Source organism: Kogia breviceps, chromosome 3 (assembly GCF_026419965.1).
Source record: "Kogia breviceps isolate mKogBre1 chromosome 3, mKogBre1 haplotype 1, whole genome shotgun sequence".
NCBI lineage: Eukaryota > Metazoa > Chordata > Mammalia > Artiodactyla > Physeteridae > Kogia > Kogia breviceps.
This window is the reverse complement of record NC_081312.1, coordinates 86,045,833-86,068,991: the sequence shown is the minus strand read 5'-3', so window position 1 is coordinate 86,068,991 and position 23,159 is coordinate 86,045,833. Positions and strand designations below refer to the sequence as shown.

The following is a 23,159-nucleotide window of genomic DNA, read 5'->3' as shown; positions in this document are numbered from 1 at the left end:
GGAAACAGTAGGAGTGGAGTCAGGTCCCTCTGAGCAAAGCTGGATGCATCCTTTTTGTGCAGGAGATTTAGCATCATTGAGACAAACATTTGTTTTTCTTTGTATATCACAGTGTAGGATCCTGGCTTGGTATTTGACTAGTGGACCATTTGGAGATCCAAGTGCAGCTTAGAACTGAGAAGGTGAAACAGTCCATAACCCTAAAGGCTTAGAGCAGAAGCGCAACTCAAGATGTTCTCTCTTGTGCAGAGCACCAGCCTCCCTACATCATTGCAGTGTTGCCTCGATATGTGGAGATCCGGACATTTGAGCCAAGGCTTCTGGTCCAGAGCATTGAATTGCAAAGGCCCCGTTTCATTACCTCAGGAGGGTAAGGAATTTTTTTTTGACTGTAGCTGCCATATTATTGCAAAGCTTTAAAGTCACCTGTGTTATCATAAAGCCAGCGCTGTTTTGCTAATCCTCTTACTCCTGTCTCCAGATCAAACATTATCTATGTGGCCAGCAACCATTTTGTTTGGAGACTCATTCCAGTCCCCATGGCAACCCAAATCCAACAGCTTCTCCAGGACAAGCAGTTTGAATTGGCTCTGCAGCTTGCAGTAAGTCTTGTTTCTGAGATTTGGATGTGAGAAATGGGCCTTCCTCATTGTTCTCCGGAGTAGCGGATTTTAGTTTAGATGTTCTTGTTTAGTTTGGACTGGAGAAATAAACACAGAGCTGAAAGTCAGAGGGCTTGGATTCAGGATCTGACCCTGCCATAAAATATCTATGTGACTCTAAATGATTTCACTATCTCAGTTTGCTTATCTGTCAAATGTAGAATGAATGCCAGTTATACTAATAGTATTTCATAGAATTAATAGGACAGTAAAATAATTCAATAGATATGGTATGGCCTTGAAAAATTAAAGACAATGCTAACATTAAAATAACAGTCATAACTGTCAAGATTACAGTGTGGTTGAATTCAACAACTACAGGGCCTCTCAAAATCCCTTTCACCAGTAGTCTCCTGGGCTTGGGTAAGCAGGCCTTCTTTAGGTATTCTGAACCCACCTCAGGTTGCTACATTCAGCAGGGCTGCAGTCACAAGACTCACTCTCCTTGAATGGATGGGATGTTACTCACAGCAAAGTAGTGACCATACTGTTCTTTCAGTGATGCTCTCAGTGATGTTCTTTCAGTGATGCTCTTTCATTTGTTCTTTCAGCCAAAACACTTCTTGGAGATTGACTTTCAAGTCCTGTCTTATTCTTTTAAACATCCCCAGTGGTGATTATTGTCATCTCTAAAGGGTGGATTTGATTTTATGAAACAACTAAAAGTCATTCCAAGCCTCACTTAGTCATTAAACTGGACAGTGCTAATTTGGTAAAAGAGAAGAGATTTTTTTGAAGATAATAGTAAGAAAACTTAGTTTTCAGAGTATCTTATAAATTACTTCTGAAAGGAAAACAGTGGGCACAAATTTTGGAATACATATGTTTATAATTCTATACGGTATATACTTTTGAAGAGCAACATTTATTTTGGGTATGTAAGTTCTGGATATAAAACAAAAATCCAGTCTTAGTAGTTAGACACATTTAATATACCATAGATTGTTTCTGTCTTGGGCCATTTAATTTTAGCATCTTACTATTTTTTCCCCACTCATCTATTGCTCTAAATTATTTTATTTTCATTTTTAAAATAATGATACCCATGAACCCACCATCCTACCCCCCAAAATAACTTATGTAACCTGTATGTCCCCCCATCCCATCCCTCTGCCTGCTCTCCCGACACAGCCATTATCCTAACTTTGGGTTTATCATGCCCTTAAAATTTTTTTGTTGAATCTTTCATATATATTTGTGTGCTTGAATATGTATTTAGTTTTTGAACTTTATAAAAAGGGTATTATGTAGCACATAGCTTTTTTTAGTATCTATTTTTCTTAAAAGGAAGGTCTCAGGTCTTTCCAGTGATCTTCCTGCTGCAGGTTGTCTGTTTAATCTTCAGTAGAGAAGATGAAAGTGGGTTTCCATTTTCCCTTCTCTTTTCTAGGCTTGTACTTACTAGGTGTTCTGCTCTATGATGAAAGAAGGTTGCTTGATATCATCTTAGCTCTTGAGGAACCTATCTTTTATTTAAATTAATCAGAGAGCATACATGAAACTTTCAGAGGGCAGTTATGTACTAAACTTTGCTTTGGGCTGGAAGAGGCATCCTAAGGTTGGACCTTTTAAGGATAGGCAGGAACAGGAGCAGGAAACAGGGAGCCGTTACAGAGCCCAAGGAAGTTAAAGAAGTGAAAACAAGTGTGGAAACAAGTATTTTCAGGATGCTTGGAGCTCATCCTGACGGGCATGTAGGGTGTGGCTTGAATGTCTGGGAATAACGTAGCTAAGGAGGCTGTGCCAGGCTTTGAGAGCCTTTAAAACACCAAGCAGGAGAGCTTAGCCCAAGCGTGGCGACATGCTGATGATGGCCTGGACTAGGGTGAACACAATAGAAGAGGAAAAGACAAGAAGGGAAAACATGGAGAGACCTTTTTTTAAAAAAAATTGAGGTATAGTTGACATGGAGAGACACTTTGAAGGAAGAAATTAAATGTGGCAAAGATTGGTTAAAAAGGATATAAGGGGGGAAAAGGTTAAAGGAAGAAGCAGAGATAATAAGTAGCTCTATTTATTTGGCTTTTACTGTGAACAGGACCTTTCCCAACTGCGCCAGCTGTGTTAAATGTCTTTCGTTCCTTGAGCAGGCCATGTTCTCTGTCATTTTAGGGCCCTGTGCACACGTGCTGTTCTCTTGGCCTGCAATCCCCTCCCGTCTGTCCAGCTCATCCTTTGTGTCTCAGTTTACATTCCTCCTGGGAACCTTCCTGGACCCACTGCTCACACTAGACTGAATACCCTACCCACATGCTTCTATCATCACTCACCCTGTTTTGTTTTGATTTTTTTGTTTTAAAACTAAACTCTAGACTTTATTCAGATTTCACCAAGTTTTTCCAGTAATGTCCCTTTTTCTGTTCCAGGTTCAAATCCAGAAATCACATTGTATTTAGCTGTCATGCATTCTTAGTGTCCTCTGATCTGTGGCAGTTTCTTAGTCTTTCCTTGTTTTTCATGACCCTGACAGTTTTCAGGAGTACTGGTCAGGTATTTTGTAGAAACCGTATTGTATTTTAATTACATAGTGACTTATGATTAGAATGTAAGGGCAGTCTGTGAGGGCATAGCATGTTTCAGGGTATTGTCTGATACCTGGTATATACTGAATAAATATTTGTTGAGTGAGTGAGCTCCTACCTATAATATTCTCTTATCAGGAAATGAAAGATGATTCCGACAGTGAAAAACAGCAACAGATCCATCACATCAAGAACTTGTATGCCTTCAACCTCTTCTGCCAGAAGCGTTTTGATGAGTCCATGCAGGTCTTTGCTAAACTTGGCACAGGTAACAAGTGGGTATGGCCTAGGGATAAGGAACTAAATCGAGGGAGGGGGGACTGGAAAGGACGGGGGAGAAATGACACCAGACTTCTGAGAATGGGGAAAGTTTACACTCATCTAAATTGATCCTCGTACCTAACAGGATCCTGTGGGTGGCCATGTGGCTACATATTTACAGTCCTGATCTTATGACTCTGGTCTCACCTACATGTACAGACTTCCAGTTTTCTGGGATGCTTTGCCCTTGCCATTAGAGGAAGGTAACAGAAAGTCATTCAAGTCAACACATGTGTGCTTGATCATCTAGTGGTTATTGACTGCTGTTCTAGACAAAAGTCACTGGCCTGAACTTAGTAGGATTCAACAGTAGGTCATTTTTAAAAAAATTTGTTAATTTAATTTATTTATTTTTGGCTGCATTGGGTCTTCGTAGATGCACGCGGGGTTTTCTCTAGCTGCGGTGAGCGGGGGCTACTCTTCATTGCGGTGCATGGGCTTCTCAGTGCAGTGACTTCTCTTGTTCAGAGCTCAGGCTCTAGGCGTGTGGGCTCAGTAGTTGTGGCACACAGGCTTAGTTGCTCCGCAGTTTGTGGGATCTTCCCAGACCAGGGATCGAGCCCGTGTCCCCTGCATTGGCAGCCGGCTTCTTAACCACTGCACCACCAGGGAAGTCCCACCTGTAGGTCATTTTTAAGAGCCACGTAGGGCAGTGCTACAAATCCCTTTCTTTTCTCAGTGTCCTAAAAGCTCTCTAGACACTAGAGCATTGTGATGAGGAGCAGGTACTTTGGAGTCAGACTGCCTGACCTCAGGCAGACTGGACTCTCTCTGCTTCAGTTTTCTCCTCTGCAAAACAGGGAGAATAATACTACTCACCTCACAGTGTGGCAGTGAAGATTATGTCAAGTGCTTAGAACAGGAAAGTGCTTAGAACAGTGTGTGGTACTTAATAAATGCCAGGTAAGTGTTTGCTGTTGTTATTATTATTAAATTTTTCATTTGGATATATTCCATTTTTGCTTTATTTAGATCAATCTATATATACTTGGCTTGACTATCTCCTCTTTTTTTCCTCCTCTTTGTTTACCTTCTTTCCATCTTCCCTTGACCTTGGCCAGCAGTAAACTATGGTAACTCCCTGTATCAGTTAAGGTTCTTGGTTGTGAGCAGTAAAGACCAATTCTGGAGAATTCAAACAGTATCTGGTTAAGTTAAGCATGGCTTGTTGGACTATTAAGGGAATGGCAGGTGGAGGAGCCTACCAAATGAATGGGGGACCAGGCTTGGGAATAGTAGGAACCAAGGTTGCTCCGGAGGACCTCCCAGCAGGAAATAGGAAGCTGGACAGTAATCCCTTTGTAGCCAGGACAGCCGAGGCAGTCCTCCACCGGCACAGCCACTTCCTTAGCTGTTACTGCCACCACCTCCCCTGTTGTTGCATCCTCAATAAAAGTTGCCCCCATCAGCTTGTATTAGCTGTCTAATGCCATGTAGCAAATTATCCCAAAAGTTAGTGACTTAAAATAACAAATCATCTGTTGGTATCTCTCTTGGTATCTGTTGGTTAGGAATTTGGGGAGTGCTCAGCTGGGCAGTTCTTGCTTGGAGTCTCTCATGTGGTTGCAGTTGTGTACTGGCTGGGCTACCTTTGTCTGAAGTCTTGACTAGGCTAGAGGATCTATTTCCAAGGTGGCTTACTCTCATAGTTCCCATGTTGGTGCTGGTGATGGGCTGGGGTCCTCAGTTCTTGTCCAGGTGGGTATCTCCATAGGGTTGCTTGAGTGTCCTCATCCAGAGTGACTGGCTTTTCCTGGAGTGAGTGATCCAGGAGGCCTAGGGGGAAGCCTCAGTGCCTTTTATCATGGTCACTTCTCCTGTATTCTATTGATTTACAAGGGCTTTCCAAGTTCAAGGCAAGGGAACACAGACCCCACCTCATGATGGAGGAGTATCAGCATTACATAAAAGAACCATGTAGGACTGGATATATGTTGATGTGTGCCATACTGCTTGTCATCTTTGAATCACTTTCTCAAGATCAAAGTGATCTGATTGGCCAGGATTAGGTCATGGTCTCACTCCTGACTGTCCTAGGGGTGGGAAAGGAGGTTGTGGCTATACTCTGCTTCTAAAGGCAAAGATAGTTGCCTGAACTAGTCTCCCACCAAGACTACACATGGTCTGGAAGAAGGAGCTCACCAAAATGAAATAGTTTGCTCTTAAGAAGGAGGATGGAAGCTGGGTACCCTGAAATTGATAAATATTTACCATCCTTCCTCTGAATGAACTCAGTTGGGGCATTTGTTTTCAGTATGCCACCAGCTCTTTGGGAAGACACTGGAATAATAAGCTAGAACTGCTGTAATAACTTGACCCTTTTTCCATGTACCAGCAATACTTGAACTTTAAAATCAATCCTAATGAAGCTACTACTTTTTAACTTGTTCACTCCACAGATATATACTGAGCTCTTAAGAGAGTGCAGTGCATTCTGCTGGGCCCCAAGCAACAGTAATCAGACAGGAATTCTGCTTTCAAAGAGCAGTCTAGTAGGGAAGATAAGGCACAAGTGGACCCTTCCCAGCAGCAGGAGGTATGTGCTGGTGGTGATGTGGTCTGGGGGCAGCTGGCTATTGACTGGGCCTTTGGGGCCTTTGGGGAAGCATCTCCATTGACTGACTTCAATCTAAGGACTGGTCCTTAGGTCCTATAGTGGATATTCTTAGTATATTCAGAGATCATCAGACCACTGGTGACAGATTGACCCTGACACATGAGACTGATATATTAATAGAATGTCCCTTTATTTGCTTACAGTAGGGAGGTTAGATCCCTTACAATGGCCAGAATATTCATGTGGCCCTCAGGGTGCCCTTTTTTATATGTATCAAGGTACAGGCATTTTTGCTATAATGCCTTCAATGTGGTCCTGCAGAACCTTATGTTCTGTAACAAATATGAAAAATAACAGGACTTAAGGGGCAAATAACATTGAAGCAGACCACTCAAATCCTAGGCAGCTTTGTAACTGGAGCACTAATAAAAATAACTATCCTACTAAAATGAAATTCCCACTGTTTTTGGTACCCAGCATGATAGTCCTTTGTTATCTTAAACTCTGGGGCTGTGCTTTCTCTTTTGAGATAAGATCTTTGAGAACATTTGTTTCTAATAGAAACTAGTTTCATCAAAGTAAAAAATCTGATCCTGGGTGCAGACTTCTTTATGAGACCTCCAAAACAATTAATGGGGACAAAACATCTTTGCTTCATCTTTACTCTCATCTTCCCCAGATGACTTAACTTAGTAGAAAGTATAGTGGTTTTTGAAGCTACTAATCAGCCATTACTTGCACTAAAAGAGGGCACTTTTATAGGATTTTCAGCTCTTTTCTTTAATCTTCCTGTGTAAGTTAAGGTTTCTCATTAATTGTAAAAAAGCTTGCCCCTGGTCACTTCAAAACATTAACAAGCCGGGGAAAATTGCATACCAACCAAAACAACTTTTGCCTCATACCTACACCATTCTCCCACTTACCAGCTGCACATGAGCCAATTCAGATTAAAAAATCTATCACACATAGTGTAATACCCTCTAGGTCCATCCGTGTTGTTGCAAATGGCCAATTTCATTCCTTTTTATGACTAATATTCCATTGTGTGCATATATATATGTATATATATATGCCACGTCTTCTTTACCCATTCATGTATCAATGGACACTTAGGTTGCTTCCATGTCTTGGCAAAAATAATGCTGCAGTGAACATTAGCGTGCATATATCTTTTTGAATTAGTGTTTTTATTTTCTTTGGATAAATACCCAGAAGTGGAATTGTTAGATTGTATGGTAGTTGTATTTTTAATGTTTTGAAGAACCTCCATACTGTTTTCCCTAGTAGCTGCACCAATTTACATTCGCACCAATAGTGCATAGGGGTTCCCTTTTCTCCACGTTCTTACCAACACTTGTTATTTCTTGTCTTTTTGGTAATAGCCATTCTTTTTTTTATTGGATGCGTTGGGTCTTCGTTGCTGTGCGCTGGCTTTCTGTAGTTGCAGTGAGTGGGGGCTACTCTTCATTGCAGTGTGCAGGCTTCTCATTACGGTGACTTCTCTTGTTGTGGAGCACGGGCTCTAGGCACGCGGGCTTCAGTAGTTATGGCTCACGGGCTGTAGAGTGCAGGCTCAGTAGTTGTGGCGCGCGGGCTTAGCTGCTCCACGGCATGTGGTATCCTCCCGGACCAGGGCTCGAACCCGTGTCCCCTGCCTTGGCAGGTGGATTCTTCACCACTGCACCACCAGGGAAGTCCCGGTAATAGCCATTCTAACAGGTGTGAGGTGATATCTCATTATGGTTTTGATTTGCGTTTCCCTGATGATGAGTGATGTTGAGCATCTTTTCATGCACCTGTTGGCCATCTGTATGATTTCTTTAGAAAAGTATCGATTTAGGTCTTCTGTACATTTTTTAATTGGATTGTGTTGATTTGATAATGAGTTGTATGAATTCTTTATATATTTTGAATATTAACCCTTTATCAGACATAGCATTTGAAAATCTCTTCCCCCATTTGGTTGGTTGCCTTTATGTTTTGTTGATGGTTTCCTTCACTGTACAATAGGTTTTTAGTTTAATGTAGTCCCATTTGTTTACTTTTGCTTTTGTTGCCCTTGCCTGAGGAGACAGATCCAAATACTGCTGAGACCAATTCAAAGAGCATAGTACCTATGTTTTCTTCTGGGAGTTTTATGGTTTTAGGTCTTACATTTTAAGTCTTTAATCCATTTTGAGTTTATTTTTGTATTGTATTTATTGTTTATTTTGTATTTTGGTGTAAGAAAATGGTCTAGTTTCATTCTTTTACACGTAGCTGCCCAATTTTCCCAACATAATTTATTGAAGAGGCATCTTTTCCCCATTGTATAATATTGCCTCCTTTATCATAGATTAATTGACCATATAAGTGTGGGCTTATTTCTGGGCTCTCTACTCTGTTCCATTGATCTGTGTGTCTGTTTTTGTGCCAGTACCATACTGTTTTGATTACTATAGTTTTATAGTTTGAAATCAGTGAGTGTGATACTCCAGCTTCGTTCTTCTTTCTCAAGATTGCTATGGGTATTTTGATAGGGATTTTGGTGAAACTATAGATTGATTTGGGTAGTGTGGACATTTTGACAAATATTAATTCTTCCAATTCATGAGCATGATATTTTTTTCCATTTACCGTTGAACAGTTCAACATGGGTTTGACCTGGGTGGATCCACGTATGCATGGATTTTTTTTTTCAATAAATATGTAATATAATACTACACAGTCTATAGTTGGTTGAATCCACAGAGGCAGAACTGTGGGTATGGAGGGCCAACTGTAGGATTATATGTGGATTTTCCACTGTGCAGGGGCAGGAGTTGGCATTCCTAACCCCCCCACTGTTCAAGGATCAGCTGTATTTATGTCATCTTCAGTTTCTTTCATAATGTCTTATAGTTTTCAGAGTATCAGTCTTTCACCTCCTTGGTTAAATTATTCCTAGGTATTTTATTCTTTTCGATGCAATTGAAAGTAGGATTTTTTAAAACAATTCTCTTTCTGATAGTTTGTTATTTGTGTATAGAAATGTGACAGATTTCTGTATGTTTGGTATCTTGCAACTTTATCAAATTCATTTATTAGTTTTAATAGTTTTTTGGTAGAGTCTTTAGGGTTTTCTCTATATAGTATCATGTCACCTGCAAACAGTGACAGTTTTACTTTTTCCCTTCCAATTTGGATGCCTTTTATTTCTATTTCTTGTTTTATTGCTTGTGGCGAGGACTTCCACTATTATGTTGAATAAAAATGGCAAGCATGAGCATCCCTGTCTTCTTCCTGATCTTGAAGAAGCTTTTCACCATTGAGTATGTTGTTAGCTGTGGGCTTGTCATGTGTGGCCTTTATTATGTTGAGGTATGTTCCCTCTGTACCCACTTTGTTATGAGTCTTTTTTTTTTTATCATAAATGGATGTTGAATTTTGTCAAATGCTTTTTCTGCATCTATTGAATGATTATGAAATTTTTATTCTTTGTTTTGTTAATGTGGTGTATCACACTCAATTTGTGGATATTGAACCATCCTTGCATCCTTGGAATAACCCCATTTGACCATGGTTTATGATCCTTTTAATGTATTGTTGAATTTGCTTTGCTAATCTTTTGTTAAGGATTTTTACATCTATATTCATCAGCCATATTTGCCTATAATTTTCATTTTTGTAGTGTCTTTGTCTGGTTTTGGTATCAGGGTAATGTGGACCTCATATAATGAGTTTGGAAGTGTTCCTTCCTCTTCAGTTTTTTGGACTAGTTTGAGAAGGATAGGTATTCTTTAACTAGGAAATGTCTGACTCTTCTTTAAATGTTTAGTAATATTCCCCCAAGATGCTGTCTGGTCCTGGAACTTTTGGATTACTGATTCAATTTGATTACTAATAATGAGTCTGTTCAGATTTTCCATATCTTCCTGATTCAGTCTTGGACAATTGTATGTTTCTAGGAATTTATTCATTTCTTCTAGGTTTCCCAATTCATTGCTGTATAATTGTTCATAGTAGTCTCTTATGCTTGATTTTATTTCTGTGGTATTGGTTGTAACTTCTCTTTTATTTCTGATTTTATTTCTTTGGGCCCACTCTCTTTTTGTCTTGATGAGTCTGGCTAAAGGTTGATCAATTTTGTTTATCTTTTCAAAGAATCAGCTTTTACTTTCATTGAATTAGGCAAGACAGTTCCTCTCCTGGTCTTGAAGGTGTGGCCGTGTGTCAGAGCATCCCCTGCGTAGACTGCATATGCTGGGTGGCTTTGGCAGGCTGGCTGGGGCTGGAGTGAGCACTGACTGGGGTTTTCCCTGGGTGCACTGACCTGGCCTTCCCCCCATATTTTGGATTGTTTTCTGAGGATACGCTCCTAAAAGTGGGATTAGTTGGTCCAGGTGCTTTTTTCCTTGTTGAGGTAGCAGTATTTTTGCTTTAGCAGTATAAGAGTGATTCAGTTTCACAATATTATAAACACTGGGTTGTAGCATATAAAAATAATTTTTTAACTAATTAGATGGATATAAAGATGTCACCTCTGACATTTTTAATGTATACCACTTTGATAATGTAGCAGAACATTTTCCCCCTTATTTATATTCTTCTCTTGTCAGTTATTTATGTCTTTTGCCCATTAATCAAATGAAATCCCATGTTTTTTTAAACCAATCTGTGTGAATTAGTTTTATATAATCAACCTATTAGCCTCTGCCATATATGCTGCAAACATATTCCCTAGCCTGTTGCCTGGAGTTTTTGTTTTACTACTATTCCTTTTTTGATGTGTATATGCTTTGTATTAGTAAGTCTATTGATCTTTTTCAGCTTCAATGTCGTATCAGTTTTTCCTTGGGAAAGTCTTTTCTCCCCTACTTTTAGCAAGTTAATGAATTTTCAATTCTAATTCTGTATATGTCTTAGAATATAGTCATGCCATTTTTGTAATGTTTTAGTGCTCAAACTGTATGTGTGTAGCTCAAGTTTTTATGAACTTAAGAGTCATTCCTTTCTCTTTTTCAAGTTTTTATTTTATTTTATTTATTTATATATTTTTTTCTTTTTGGCTGCATTGGGTCTTCGGTGCTGCATGCGGGCTTTCTCTAGTTGCAGCGAGCGGGGGCTACTCTTCATGGTGATGCATGGGCTTCTCATTGCGGTAGCTTCTCTTGTTGCAGAGCACGGGCTCTAGGCGAGTGGGCTTCAGTAGTTGTGGCACACAGGCTCAGTAGCTGTGGCCTGCAGGCTCTAGAGTGCAGGCTCAGTAGTTATGGCGCACGGGCTTAGTTGCTCCTCAGCATGTGGGATCTTCCTGGACCAGGGCTCGAACCCATGTCCCCTGCATTGGCAGGAGGATTCTTAACCACTGAGCCACCAGGGAAGCCCCAAGAGTCATTCCTTTTAAAAAGTCGGTCTGGAACTTATATTGCTGTAGAACTAGTCTTGTTTTAGTTTATTCTTAAATTTCTGTGTTCCTTTCTGGGGAATCATGTTTACCTTCCATGTAGATCCTACACATGTGATGGGCCTATACCCAGACCTGCTACCCACAGACTACAGGAAGCAGCTACAGTATCCTAACCCGCTGCCTGTGCTCTCTGGGGCTGAGTTGGAGAAGGCTCACTTAGCTCTGATTGACTACCTGACACAGGTAGGTATATACAGAAGTATATGGAAGAGTTTACCTGGAAGTTCCAGTACCTGCTTCTCTATGGCAGGGAACTGGGGGCCTTCTGTAATGCCATAGGTATTCCGTAAATGAACACTGTTGAAGTCTGGGGGGTGGTCACATTTTTTTCTGCTTCATCTCCCTGCTTAACAATAGTATTGAGCTCTTTTTTTCCAAATCCTGATACCAGGAAACACATTCAGTTCATGGTAGATTCACACTAAGCTATTATAGGAACTAAAAAGAGAAAAGTTTAGTTGGTAGAAAAGAATACTTTTTGTGTGTGTGTGGTACGCGGGCCTCTCACTGTTGTGGCCTCTCCCGTTGCGAAGCACGGGCTCCGGACGCGCAGGCTCAGTGGCCATGGCTCACGGGCCCAGCCGCTCCGCGGCATGTGGGATCTTCCCGGATCAGGGCACGAATCCGTGTCCCCTGCATCGGCAGGCGGATTCTCAACCACTGCGCCACCAGGGAAGCCCAAGAATACATTTTTTAAAACAAACTTTTTGGGAGCATATATACTTTCGGAAAAAATACCTGCTCCATGCAGCAAACTTGGAAAACACAGAAAAGTATAAAACAAAAATAAAAATCACCTATAGCTCTACCGCCCAGAGAAAATTAACTAACATTTTAGTGTTGTCTTTCCAGACTTTTATTTGTACCTGTGAATAATTTTTGTTTATTTATATATTGGTTTAATTATTACAAATGGATATCAAGGCTTACTTTTAAAACATTTAGCCACATATTAGGAAAGTCCTTCCTTGTCATTAAATATTCTTCTATAACATGTTCTTTTTAGGGGGAGTATTTAGACTTAAGTTATTTTCAGTTTACTGTTATGGGCAGATAAGTGAAATTTTCATGTCAGCACTAAAACTAATGTCTCCATTGAAGCCTCTGAACCCTACATTTCTGTGCAGAAGGTTATTATTTATTTCCTGTGCACCTACTCAGAGTCAGAGAACTTACTAAATTTTTTCCCAGAAGTGTTCTGCTGACCTTTGTAAGGGGTCCTCTGGATGGGCATGAGAAGTATTGCTAGGAGAATTGTAAGCCAGCTTCCCATCACCTGCTTCTGGGTCAGTGGGTGTCCCACAGGTCCAGTCAGGCATCCATTGCCTTGGCACTTCCTTGACATTGGGCTCCAGGTGTGGCTGGCAGCCCGCAAGGAGCACACAAACTTGTCTTTGTCTGCATACTGCATACCCCATGAGCCAAGTGAATAAAGGTTCCTGGGGCAGAAAGTCTCCCAAGCGTGTGGCATCACAGAAAACCCTTTATTTTCAACATCTTAGCTTTAGGGGACTCCAAGCATACATTTTTCCCTGGCCTTCTCCACTGAGCTTGGAATATGTGGAGGTAACTGACCTGAGCATTGTGCCAGAGAGTTGGTAGAACAAATAAGACCATGGGCGTGTCAGACACAAAATAGTACAAACTGGATGATTCCGTTTATACAAAGTTCAAGAACAGGGGAAAAGTAATCTCTAGCGATAGAAATCAGATTAGTGGGGGTAGAGGGTGGGTGAGATTCTTTGGGAAGAGCACAAGGGAACTTTCAGGGGTAACAAAAATGTTTCGTTTCTTGATTGGGGTGGTTACCTGCATGTATATATATGTCAAAATGCATCTCATAGTATACTTTTAATTGTATATAACTTATACCTCAATAAAGTTGATTTAAAAAAAGAAAAGAACACGGACTTTGGAATCAGACCCTAATTTGAAATCTGCCTCTGCCACTTAGGAGGTATCTAATATCTGTGCCTTAGGTTCTTCACTTATAAAATGGGGCTAATATTACCTGCATTTGTTTTAGGTTTACAATAGGATAATATATAAAGTGCTTGGCATAGTGCCTTGTCTGTAGTCAATACTCAGTAGATAATTGTCATTGTGTCTGGTGATTTGGTGGTCATCTATTTTGATCCCTGATAAAAATTGAATGCTAATGTGGGATCAGGGTGGGTAGGTGTGAGCTGATTTAGATGTATTTGGAATTGCCTAGTAGCTTGGGTAATAAAGAAAGATTTAGTCCTGGCCTTGACCCCGCATTTTTGGCCTTGGCAGAAACGAAGCCAATTGGTCAAGAAGCTGAATGACTCTGATCACCAGTCTAGCACCTCCCCGCTCATGGAAGGCACTCCTACCATCAAATCCAAGAAGAAGCTGCTGCAAATAATTGACACCACCCTGCTCAAGTGCTACCTCCATGTGAGTTCTCCAGCACTCGGGTCCCCACACTCCCCTACTCTGGGGTCCCTGCCCCTGGTAAGAGTGAAGCCTTTGATGACAGGAACCAGCTACTCTTGGCCTGACGTCTGTGAGCTTCTTGGAATTGAGGGGATACGGCGAGATGTTGACCCAGAATCTTACAGTGGGCTGGTCTTCTCTGCTAAGATGGGGGTTAGTGCTACGAGGTGAACAGGGACAGTATTTCCCCAAATAAAATTTCCCCCTTTCTTTACCCTCCCTCTCCCAAAAAAACCCTTGAAACATGTTGTTTGAAAGAGCGTAAATGCTTTACAAGGTACTACCTATAGTCCTGGCAAAGGGTTGTTTGCTGTCTGTTGCTTGTCACACCCCTGGTGTTTCAGCCTGAAGCAGGCCGGGGCTGGGGAAGGGGCGGGCTCCCCAGAAAGCAGCTTCTGCTGAAGTCCTGCCTCCTCTGCAGACGAACGTGGCCCTGGTGGCCCCCTTGCTGCGCCTGGAGAACAACCACTGCCACATCGAGGAGAGCGAGCATGTGCTGAAGAAGGCTCACAAGTACAGCGAACTGATCATCCTGTACGAGAAGAAGGGGCTCCATGAGAAAGGTGACTGGAGGAGAGGTTTCTCTGATTGGGAGGGTCTCTTGTATTTTGACTGAGGTGTTGTTACCGAATCAGGTCCGGCTGCTCCCCGCTCGAAAGTCAATACACGAGAGAGAGACAAATGTTGGTAAGAAAGGAAAGTTGCTTTTAATGAGAGTGCTGGCAGTCTGGGGAGATGGTGGACTCAGTGTGCCCCAAAAGCCCCCTCTGAAGATTCTGCTCCACCACGAAAGCTTTTAAAGGGAAAAAGGGAAGTAATCTCAGTTAATCATTGAGATAGGGGCCATCCCCCACTGTGTGCAGGCCTGTTGCCTTCTTGTGATTTTTCTTTAGATGCTATCTTGTTCACACAGTTTGTTTACAAGATTACTGAAGGAGAAGCTAGGGAGGAGATCTGGCCCTCTTTTAATTACTTATTCTTCATTTCCACTTCTTTGATCTACGGAGAGAACCAACGAGTTAGGCAAAATATTGTGCGATCACAAGATTTGAAAGGTGTGCTAGGGCTACAGATGAGCAGAGCATGTAGGTGCCTGGTTTAAGGTTAGTGACAAGACAAAGGGGCCTCCTGCAAAGACCTGTTTCCTGCCAAAAACTGCTTACAGCGTGATGACTCTCCAAGGAGATACGCCTTCTGGAAGGGGTTCATGACCTTATTCTTGGGCTTCGTGGCCAGCTCTGCAGGTGCTGGTGGACCAGTCCAAGAAAGCGAATTCCCCTCTGAAAGGCCATGAGAGGACAGTGCAGTACCTGCAACATCTGGGTAAGTCCAGCTTGTGGAAGGGGTGCGGGGAGAGGATGGTGCAAGTGGACCTGACCTTTCTCCCTTTCTGATTCCGACTGTCATTCCCCTCCCTCCCTCATGTTCACCCAACTGGGTTCCTCTGACTGGGGTGAAAGCCCCCTGGATGGAACCATGACAGCTCCTTGGCGTGTAGCCAGCTCGGTAGGCCCAAGCAGCCCTGAGTGACTGGTGCTTGGACAGAACTATCTTCTCTGGAACATAAATCCTGGGCAACCTGGGCACCTGCCTTCCCAGTCCTATGGGCAGGGTGGGTGGGCTTCATCTGCTGACTTTTCCCTCTAGGCACAGAAAACCTGCATTTGATTTTTTCCTACTCAGTGTGGGTGCTGAGAGACTTTCCAGAGGATGGGCTGAAGGTAGGTCACGGAGCCTCTTGGATTTATCTGGCACCACGGTTGGTCCTGATTCTACTTCAGACGGCAGTGGATGGAGGGGGAGGAAGGATTCATGCAGTTCTCTGGTGTTTCAAAGACTGGGAAACATGGAACAGCAATGGAGTGGAGTGGAAAGAGCCTGGTGCAGATTCCAGGAGACCTGCGACCTAATCTGTCCCATAGTAACTGGCCACAGATGCCCTTCCCATACAGTGTCTGTCCACTTGACCCTATGCTTGTACGCATGTGCATTTGGAAGAATTGCCATCAGATGGTTCTGCTGCTAGAACTCGGGTTTTGTTCCAACAGATATTTACTGAGGACCTCCCAGAGGTGGAGTCTCTGCCACGAGACCGAGTGCTTGGCTTCTTAGTGGAGAATTTTAAGGGTCTGGCAATTCCATATCTGGTAAGGTATTTTTTGATCTGAATTAAAAAGCTTCAAACCCAGGATCCAGGACTGCATGAGTCTGTGATTAGCCAATTCAGATTAGGGTTTGTGTCCCTTGGGGATTGGAAGGAATTGTAAGGAATGTAAGGAATGTAATATCCTCTGAAGACAGAGATCCCAGTAGACCAAGCTGGAGATGTCATTTTTTGATGCTACCCTCTAAAGATTTAAAGATGCTACCTTCTAAAGATGACGTACAGAGGGATAAAAGAGAAGGATGTTGGAGAAAAACATTTCAAAGCCACATTTGTACAGCCAGACTCAACTGTGACCGAAGGACAACAAATCAGTCCTAAGTACCAGAATGCAAATACATAACCTTAATTACATGGGCTGATTTGGAGGATTATGAGACAGAGTTAATAAAGGAGCTTTGATTGGAAATCAAGACAATAATTCCTGATATTGCTTGGTTGTACTGTGAAATTTCCCAGTGGTTTTAGAATAGCTATCCCTTGGTAATATTTGTGGCCTAATTAGGGGACAATCTGGATGGGACCTCTTGGGCCTTAAAAATGTGAGGGAACCTGGGCGATGGACTGGGTCACAGCACAGAGGGTACCAGGCAGACCTGTATCTTGCCTCAGGAACACGTCATCCACGTTTGGGAGGAGACAGGCTCTCGGTTCCACAACTGCCTGATCCAGCTGTACTGTGAGAAGGTGCAAGGTCTGATGAAGGAGTATCTCCTGTCCTTCCCTGCAGGTACCAGTTCTTGGAAAGCGGGGTGGCCCCAGGCCTTAGAGGAGAGCTGGATATGAGGGTGCTGTGGGTGGTTTAGGGAAGCAGACCTTCTCTGTAGGCCCAGGTGGGCAGGAAGTGCCTCAGAGGAGCCAGGGCAACTAAGTGACCCCACAGGTGAGACTCAGGGGCTGGTGTCTGGATCTGGGCCCCTCTTAGCTTCCCTGGGTGTCACCCCTGGTGGTGGGGAAGGAGCAGATCTGTCCTCAGAGTGACACCTGTGCTGATAAGAAACAGGTTTGTCTAGCAGAGTGCTTCTCTACACAGCTTGTTTTTTTTCTTACCTCAAGCTGATGTTTTGGGGCCATGCAGAGACCATAAGCTAAGAGAAGGCCAACTGGAAACCACCATGGAGGCCCTTTCTGATTATTGAATCCCATCCCTCTCGTCTTTCTTAATGACCCACATTGCTGCCCGACAGCATCCTTTCATGCTGAGCGTGGTTTTCCTTAAAGGCAAAGCTCCAGTCCCTGCTGGTGAGGAAGAGGGAGAGCTGGGAGAATACCGACGAAAGCTCCTTAAGTTCTTGGAAATTTCTAGCTACTATGACCCAGGCCGGCTCATCTGTGATTTTCCTTTTGATGGTGAGTGTCTGGCTTAGGTCCAGAGCCACTTTAGCAGAAGGTAGTGCAAAAACGGATCTTTCCCTTTTACCAGTTCCCCAGCCCTCCAAAAGGTTGGGCCTGGGAAAAACCACATGTTTCAGGCCTGTGCTCCTGTTCTGTCCCCTCTGAAGGCTCAGTTTTGTTTGAGAGGAGTCTCTTTTGGGTATGAACCACATGCTAATTTTTATTTATTTATTTATTTTTGGCTGCGTTGAGGCTTCATTGCTGCACACGGGCTTTCTCTAGTTGTGGCAAGCGGGGGCTACTCTTCGTTGCGTTGTGCGGGCTTTTCCTTGCGGTGGCTTCTCTTGTTGTGGAGCACGGGCTCTAGGCGCGTGGGCTTCAGTAGTTGTGGCACGTGGGCTCAGTAGTTGTGGCTCATGGGCTCTAGAGCGCAGGCGCAGTAGCTGTGGCACATGGGCTTAGTTGCTCCGCAGCATGTGGGATCTTCCTGGACCAGGGCTTGAACCCGTGTCCTCTGCATCGGCAGATGGACTCTCAACCACTGCACCACCAGGGAAGCTCAGCAGCTGGATTCTTTTTTTTTTTTTTTTTTAAACGTCTTTATTGGAGTATAACTGTTTTACAATGGTGTGTTAGTTTCTGCTTTACAACAAAGTGAATCAGTTATACATATACATATGTTCCCATATCTCTTCCCTCTTGCGTCTCCCTCCCTCCCACCCTCCCTATCCCACCCCTCTAGGTGGTCACAAAGCACAGAGCTGATCTCCCTGTGCTATGTGGCTGCTTCCCACTAGCTACCTGTTTTACATTTGGTAGTGTATATATGTCCATGCCACTCTCTCACTTCGTCACAGCTTACCCTTCCCCCTCCCCATATCCTCAAATCCATGCTCTAGTAGGTCTGTGTTTTATTCCCATTCTACCACTAATCTCTTCATGACATTTTTTTTCTTAGATTCCATATATATGTGTTAGTATACGGTATTTGTTTTTCTCCTTCTGACTTACTTCACTCTGTATGACAGACTCCAGGTCTACCACCTCATTAAAAATAACTCAATTTCATTTCTTTTTATGGCTGAGTAATATTCCATTGTATATATGTGCGACATCTTCTTTATCCATTCATCTGATGATGGATACTTAGGTTGCTTCCATCTCCTGGCTATGGTAAATATAGCTGCAATGGACATTTTGGTACATGACTCTTTTTGAATTATGGTTTTCTCAGGGTATATGCCCAGTAGTGGGATTGCGGGGTCATATGGTAGTTCTATTTGTAGTTTTTAAAGGAACCTCCATACTGTTCTCCATAGTGGCTGTATCAATTTACATTCCCACCAGCAGTGCAAGAGGGTTCCTTTTCTCCACACCTCTCCAGCATTTATTTTTTCTAGAGTTTTTGATGATGGCCATTCTGACCGGTGTGAGATGATATCTCATTGTAGTTTTGATTTGCATTTCTCTAATGATTAATGAGGTTGAGCATTCTTTCATGTGTTTGTTGGAAATCTGTATATCTTCTTTGGGGAAATGTCTGTTTAGTTCTTCTGCCCATTTTTGGATTGGGTTGTTTGCTTTTTTGTTATTGAGCTGCATGAGTTGCTTATAAATTTTGGAGATTAATCCTTTGTCAGTTGCTTCATTTGCAACTATTTTCTCCCATTCTGAGGGTTGTCTTTTGGTCTTGTTTATGGTATCCTTTGCTGTGCAAAAGCTTTTAAGTTTCATTAGGTCCCATTTGTTTATTTTTGTTTTTATTTCCATTTCTCTAGGAGGTGGGTCAAAAAGGATCTTGCTGTGATTTATGTCATAGAGTGTTCTGCCTGTGTTTTCTTCTAAGAGTTTGATAGTGTCTGGCCTTACATTTAGGTCTTTAACCCATTTTGAGTTTATTTTTGTGTATGGTGTTAGGGAGTGTTCTAATTTCATACTTTTACATGTAGCTGTCCAGTTTTCCCAGCACCACTTATTGAAGAGGCTGTCTTTTCTCCACTGTATATCCTTCCCTCCTTTATCAAAGATAAGGTGACCACATGTGTGTGGGTTTATCTCTGGGCTTTCTATGCTGTTCCATTGATCTATATTTCTGTTTTTCTGCCAGTACCATACTGTCTTGATTACTGTAGCTTTGTAGTATAGTCTGAAGTCAGGGAGCCCAGCAGGCGGATTCTTAACCACTGTGTCACCACCACATGCTAACTGATGGCCAGGTTGAAAGCTGTTTCTTGCTTCAGTACATATTCTTGGCCAAGTTCATTGGTTATCAGTTTTTATAATCTGGCATAATGTCTAATCATACATCAGACAGACGTGTGTCTGAAAAAGGACACACGTCTGTCTGATGTATAAGCTCCATGAGAGCAGAGACCAGGTGTCTGTTTACCTAGCTAAAGTGCCTGGTACATTGTAGATGCTTATTATGCACTTGGCTGATCATCAAGTGTTGTTGCCCCATTTATAAGCAATCACAAAAAAGATGGGATAAAGTACCTCCTAAAATAGCTCCCTCCCCTCTTCCCTTTTAAAAATTTTAGTAATTTTCTCCTTGAAAAAACCCCAAGTAATAAAAATATTTTTTCCCCTTTTATATTTCCCCAATATCCATTCCTCTAATAGCTTAGCCCCTGGCCTTGGGCTTGCCTAATGGGGTTGATGGTTACTTATACACCATTTTCCCCACAGGCCTCTTAGAAGAGCGTGCTCTCCTGCTGGGACGCATGGGGAAACACGAACAAGCTCTCTTCATCTATGTCCACATCCTGAAGGATACGAGAATGGCTGAAGAGTACGTTGACCCTGTCATCCCACCTCACAAGGGTCTAAAAGAGGCCCCCCAGAGAGATGAGAGGTGTGAGAGGCTAAGAAAGCCACCCCTCCACCCTTCAGCAGGAGCGAGAATCACCTCGTGTGCTGGCTCCCGATTTTGCTGTCATTAGGATGCTCACGCAGGCAGCATCGATGTGCTGTCTCTAGATGTGGCTTTGTCTGACCACTTTCTCCCTTGCAGGTACTGCCACAAGCATTATGACCAAAATAAAGATGGCAACAAAGATGTAAGTAGTGACTCTGGCCCCAGGGAGCACGGGTGCATTGCACTGTCACTCTTAGCATAGCTAACCCCTCTAGTTTGGCCACAGGTGACCCTGGTATGAATTGCTAAGATAAGACAGGTCATGGGTCAATGTGCTGATTGGTTTTGCACGTGCGTGTTGAGGTAGAGGCAGGGTGACCATGATCCTGGTTTGCTTGGGATGGTTCTGGCTTACATCTGTCATCGTCTGTGTGATTATTCGTAGCACCCCTGCCCCTTTACTCTCGAAAGAATCCCGACTTGTGTAGTAAATTTATGTGGTCAGCCTGTTGAGAAGGAACATCTGATGGTTCTGGTAAGATGCACACATGTTCTCTGTCTAGATTGCACATGGATCTGTCAATGTACAAAGATGTTTTTGGTGGCCATGACTGGGGGTAGGCCTGCTACTGGAATCTAGGAGGTAGAGGCCAGAGTTGCTATTAAACAGTGCACAGCACAGACCCAGCAAAGAATTATTAGGCCCAGAATATTGAGAGCTGAGGCTGAGGAACTCTGTGGTACGGGTACCAGTAGGAGATGCAGCATCTCATCTTGGGTAATCCTCACCTGCTAATATGTGTCTCAGCCTTCAAAGCCAAAGGAAGTGCAGGATCTCTTTGAGTCATTTTGTTAACAGTGTAATGCAAAACAAATACAAGGCATTTGATTTTTTTCTCTCAGGGAGAACACAATCTTTAACATCTTCAGTTGACTGACTTTACAAAATTTTTTAAAAGGTGAAAAATGATGAGTTTTAAATGCTCCGTGACAGCTGTTCCTATAGACCAACCCTCTTGCCTTTAGGTGTGGTCACACTGGGGGTTCTGGGAGGGTTGCTGCCAGCCTGACGTGCGTGGCTTGTTGTGTATGAGACAGGTGTATCTGTCCCTGCTCCGTATGTACCTGTCCCCGCCCAGCGTTCACTGCCTGGGGCCAATCAAGCTGGAACTGCTGGAGCCACAAGCCAACCTCCAAGCCGCCCTGCAGGTCCTCGAGCTGCACCATGGCAAACTGGATACCACCAAGGTCAGGAGTTCTTCTCAGGGAGATGGAGGGCGCATTTGGACAGCATGGAATGAGAAGAGGGGCCAGAGGAGGGACTGGGGTTCGAGGGCTCTGTGACGTCAGGCATGTCCTCAGTCTCACTCGTGTCCTGCCTCACCCTATTCCCTTCTCTCTTCCCGTCCCCAGGCCATCAACCTTCTGCCAGCGAACACTCAGATTAACGATATACGCATCTTTCTGGAAAAGGTCTTGGAAGAGAATGCACAAAAGAAACGGTTCAATCAAGTGCTCAAGAACCTTCTCCATGCAGAGTTCCTGAGGGTATGAGCCTTTCAGACACGAGGGCAGGCGTGTACTTTTCAGTGTGAGACAGTTACCATGTTCCCTGTAGATAAAGGCAGAGCTTTATGCTTTTGAACTCTAGTTCAAGCTGATCGGTAACCAACTGGGCATTTAAATGCAGGTGTTTCAATTAGGGGAGTCTCTGTGGGCTGGGAAATGAGACAGTGCCGGCCCTTCCTTCTGTTCTAAATACCTGCTGGACAGTGGGACTTTCCCCCCAATCTCTCTGCTCCCAGGTCCAGGAAGAGCGGATTCTACACCAGCAGGTGAAGTGCATCATCACAGAGGAGAAGGTGTGCATGGTGTGTAAGAAGAAGATTGGGAACAGGTGAGACTCATCCACAGCTACATTGTCGTCTCTGATGTGGGTCACACTCAGGATGGATTTAAATGCCCCTATGCCCCTTAACCAAAGAGGAAAGTGCAGCTGCAGACTATCCGGGCCGCTTTTAGTTCTTGAGCCTCCAGAGGGCAGGCCGCGTTGTCTGACGCGGGTGTGGAGGGGGTTTGAGAATTTAAAGGCCTGAAATGTATGGCATGGAGCTCTTGACTCTTGCCCATAAAGCCCTTCCCCTCTGGCAGCTAAACACTGTGATGTAGCCAGGGGGTGTGTGAGAGCTGTGCGTGGACAGGAAGTCCTTCTCTTTTAAGGATACACCTCTGAAGGAAGAAAAAGGTCTTTCAACGTGCTGCCTCATGACTTGAGTAAAATCCTGAGGCAGCATCATTCTGTTTTACGGCATATACTCCAGTCAGTCCCCTTTCCTTCGAAGAAGAATGATTTGTCCTTTTTCTTATATGGCTGAAAGAATCCTTTTCTTTAGAAAGGCTCGCTGTCCTTTGTTAAAATTAGCCCAAGGGACTTCCCTGGTGGCACAGTGGATAAGACTCCGCACTCCCGAGTGCAGGGGGTCCAGGTTTGATCCCTGGTCAGGGAACTAGAGCCCACATGCATGCTGCCACTAAGAGTTCACATGCCGCAACTAAGGAGCCCACCTGCTGCAACTAAGACCTGGTGCAACCAAATAAATAAAGAAATATTTTTTAAAAAGCCCAAAACTTGTTCTGATGAGCAGTCGGCGCTCAGCCGCTGCTGAGCCAGGCTGGTGTACTGCCCCACCTGCCTATGCTTGCACATTGATGACAGTAAGAAATATCCCCATGCGCTCAAATGGCATGGACCTCATCCTCTGTTTGGATGTTTGACAGAGATGGTGGCTGCGTAAATCCAGAGATGCCAGGCTGCTCTTTGTGGTTAGGGTGGGCGGCTTCTGGAATGGCACC

At 43.4% G+C, this 23,159-nt stretch overlaps 1 protein-coding gene across 1 annotated transcript in view; it reads left to right on the top strand.

Annotated features, from left to right (window-relative positions):
- VPS39 (VPS39 subunit of HOPS complex) overlaps positions 1-23,159 on the top strand; it is a 52,645-nt gene that overhangs the window by 27,358 nt on the left and 2,128 nt on the right. Inside the window, exons 9-24 of the mRNA XM_059058033.2 lie at positions 250-370; positions 482-602; positions 3,323-3,452; positions 11,531-11,673; positions 13,768-13,911; positions 14,372-14,513; positions 15,187-15,273; positions 15,598-15,671; positions 15,999-16,097; positions 16,727-16,844; positions 17,336-17,464; positions 20,138-20,240; positions 20,463-20,508; positions 21,405-21,554; positions 21,720-21,854; positions 22,112-22,203. Of these exons, the coding sequence (XP_058914016.1) occupies positions 250-370; positions 482-602; positions 3,323-3,452; positions 11,531-11,673; positions 13,768-13,911; positions 14,372-14,513; positions 15,187-15,273; positions 15,598-15,671; positions 15,999-16,097; positions 16,727-16,844; positions 17,336-17,464; positions 20,138-20,240; positions 20,463-20,508; positions 21,405-21,554; positions 21,720-21,854; positions 22,112-22,203 (1,834 nt within the window). The remainder of the gene's footprint in view (positions 1-249; positions 371-481; positions 603-3,322; positions 3,453-11,530; positions 11,674-13,767; positions 13,912-14,371; positions 14,514-15,186; positions 15,274-15,597; positions 15,672-15,998; positions 16,098-16,726; positions 16,845-17,335; positions 17,465-20,137; positions 20,241-20,462; positions 20,509-21,404; positions 21,555-21,719; positions 21,855-22,111; positions 22,204-23,159) is intronic.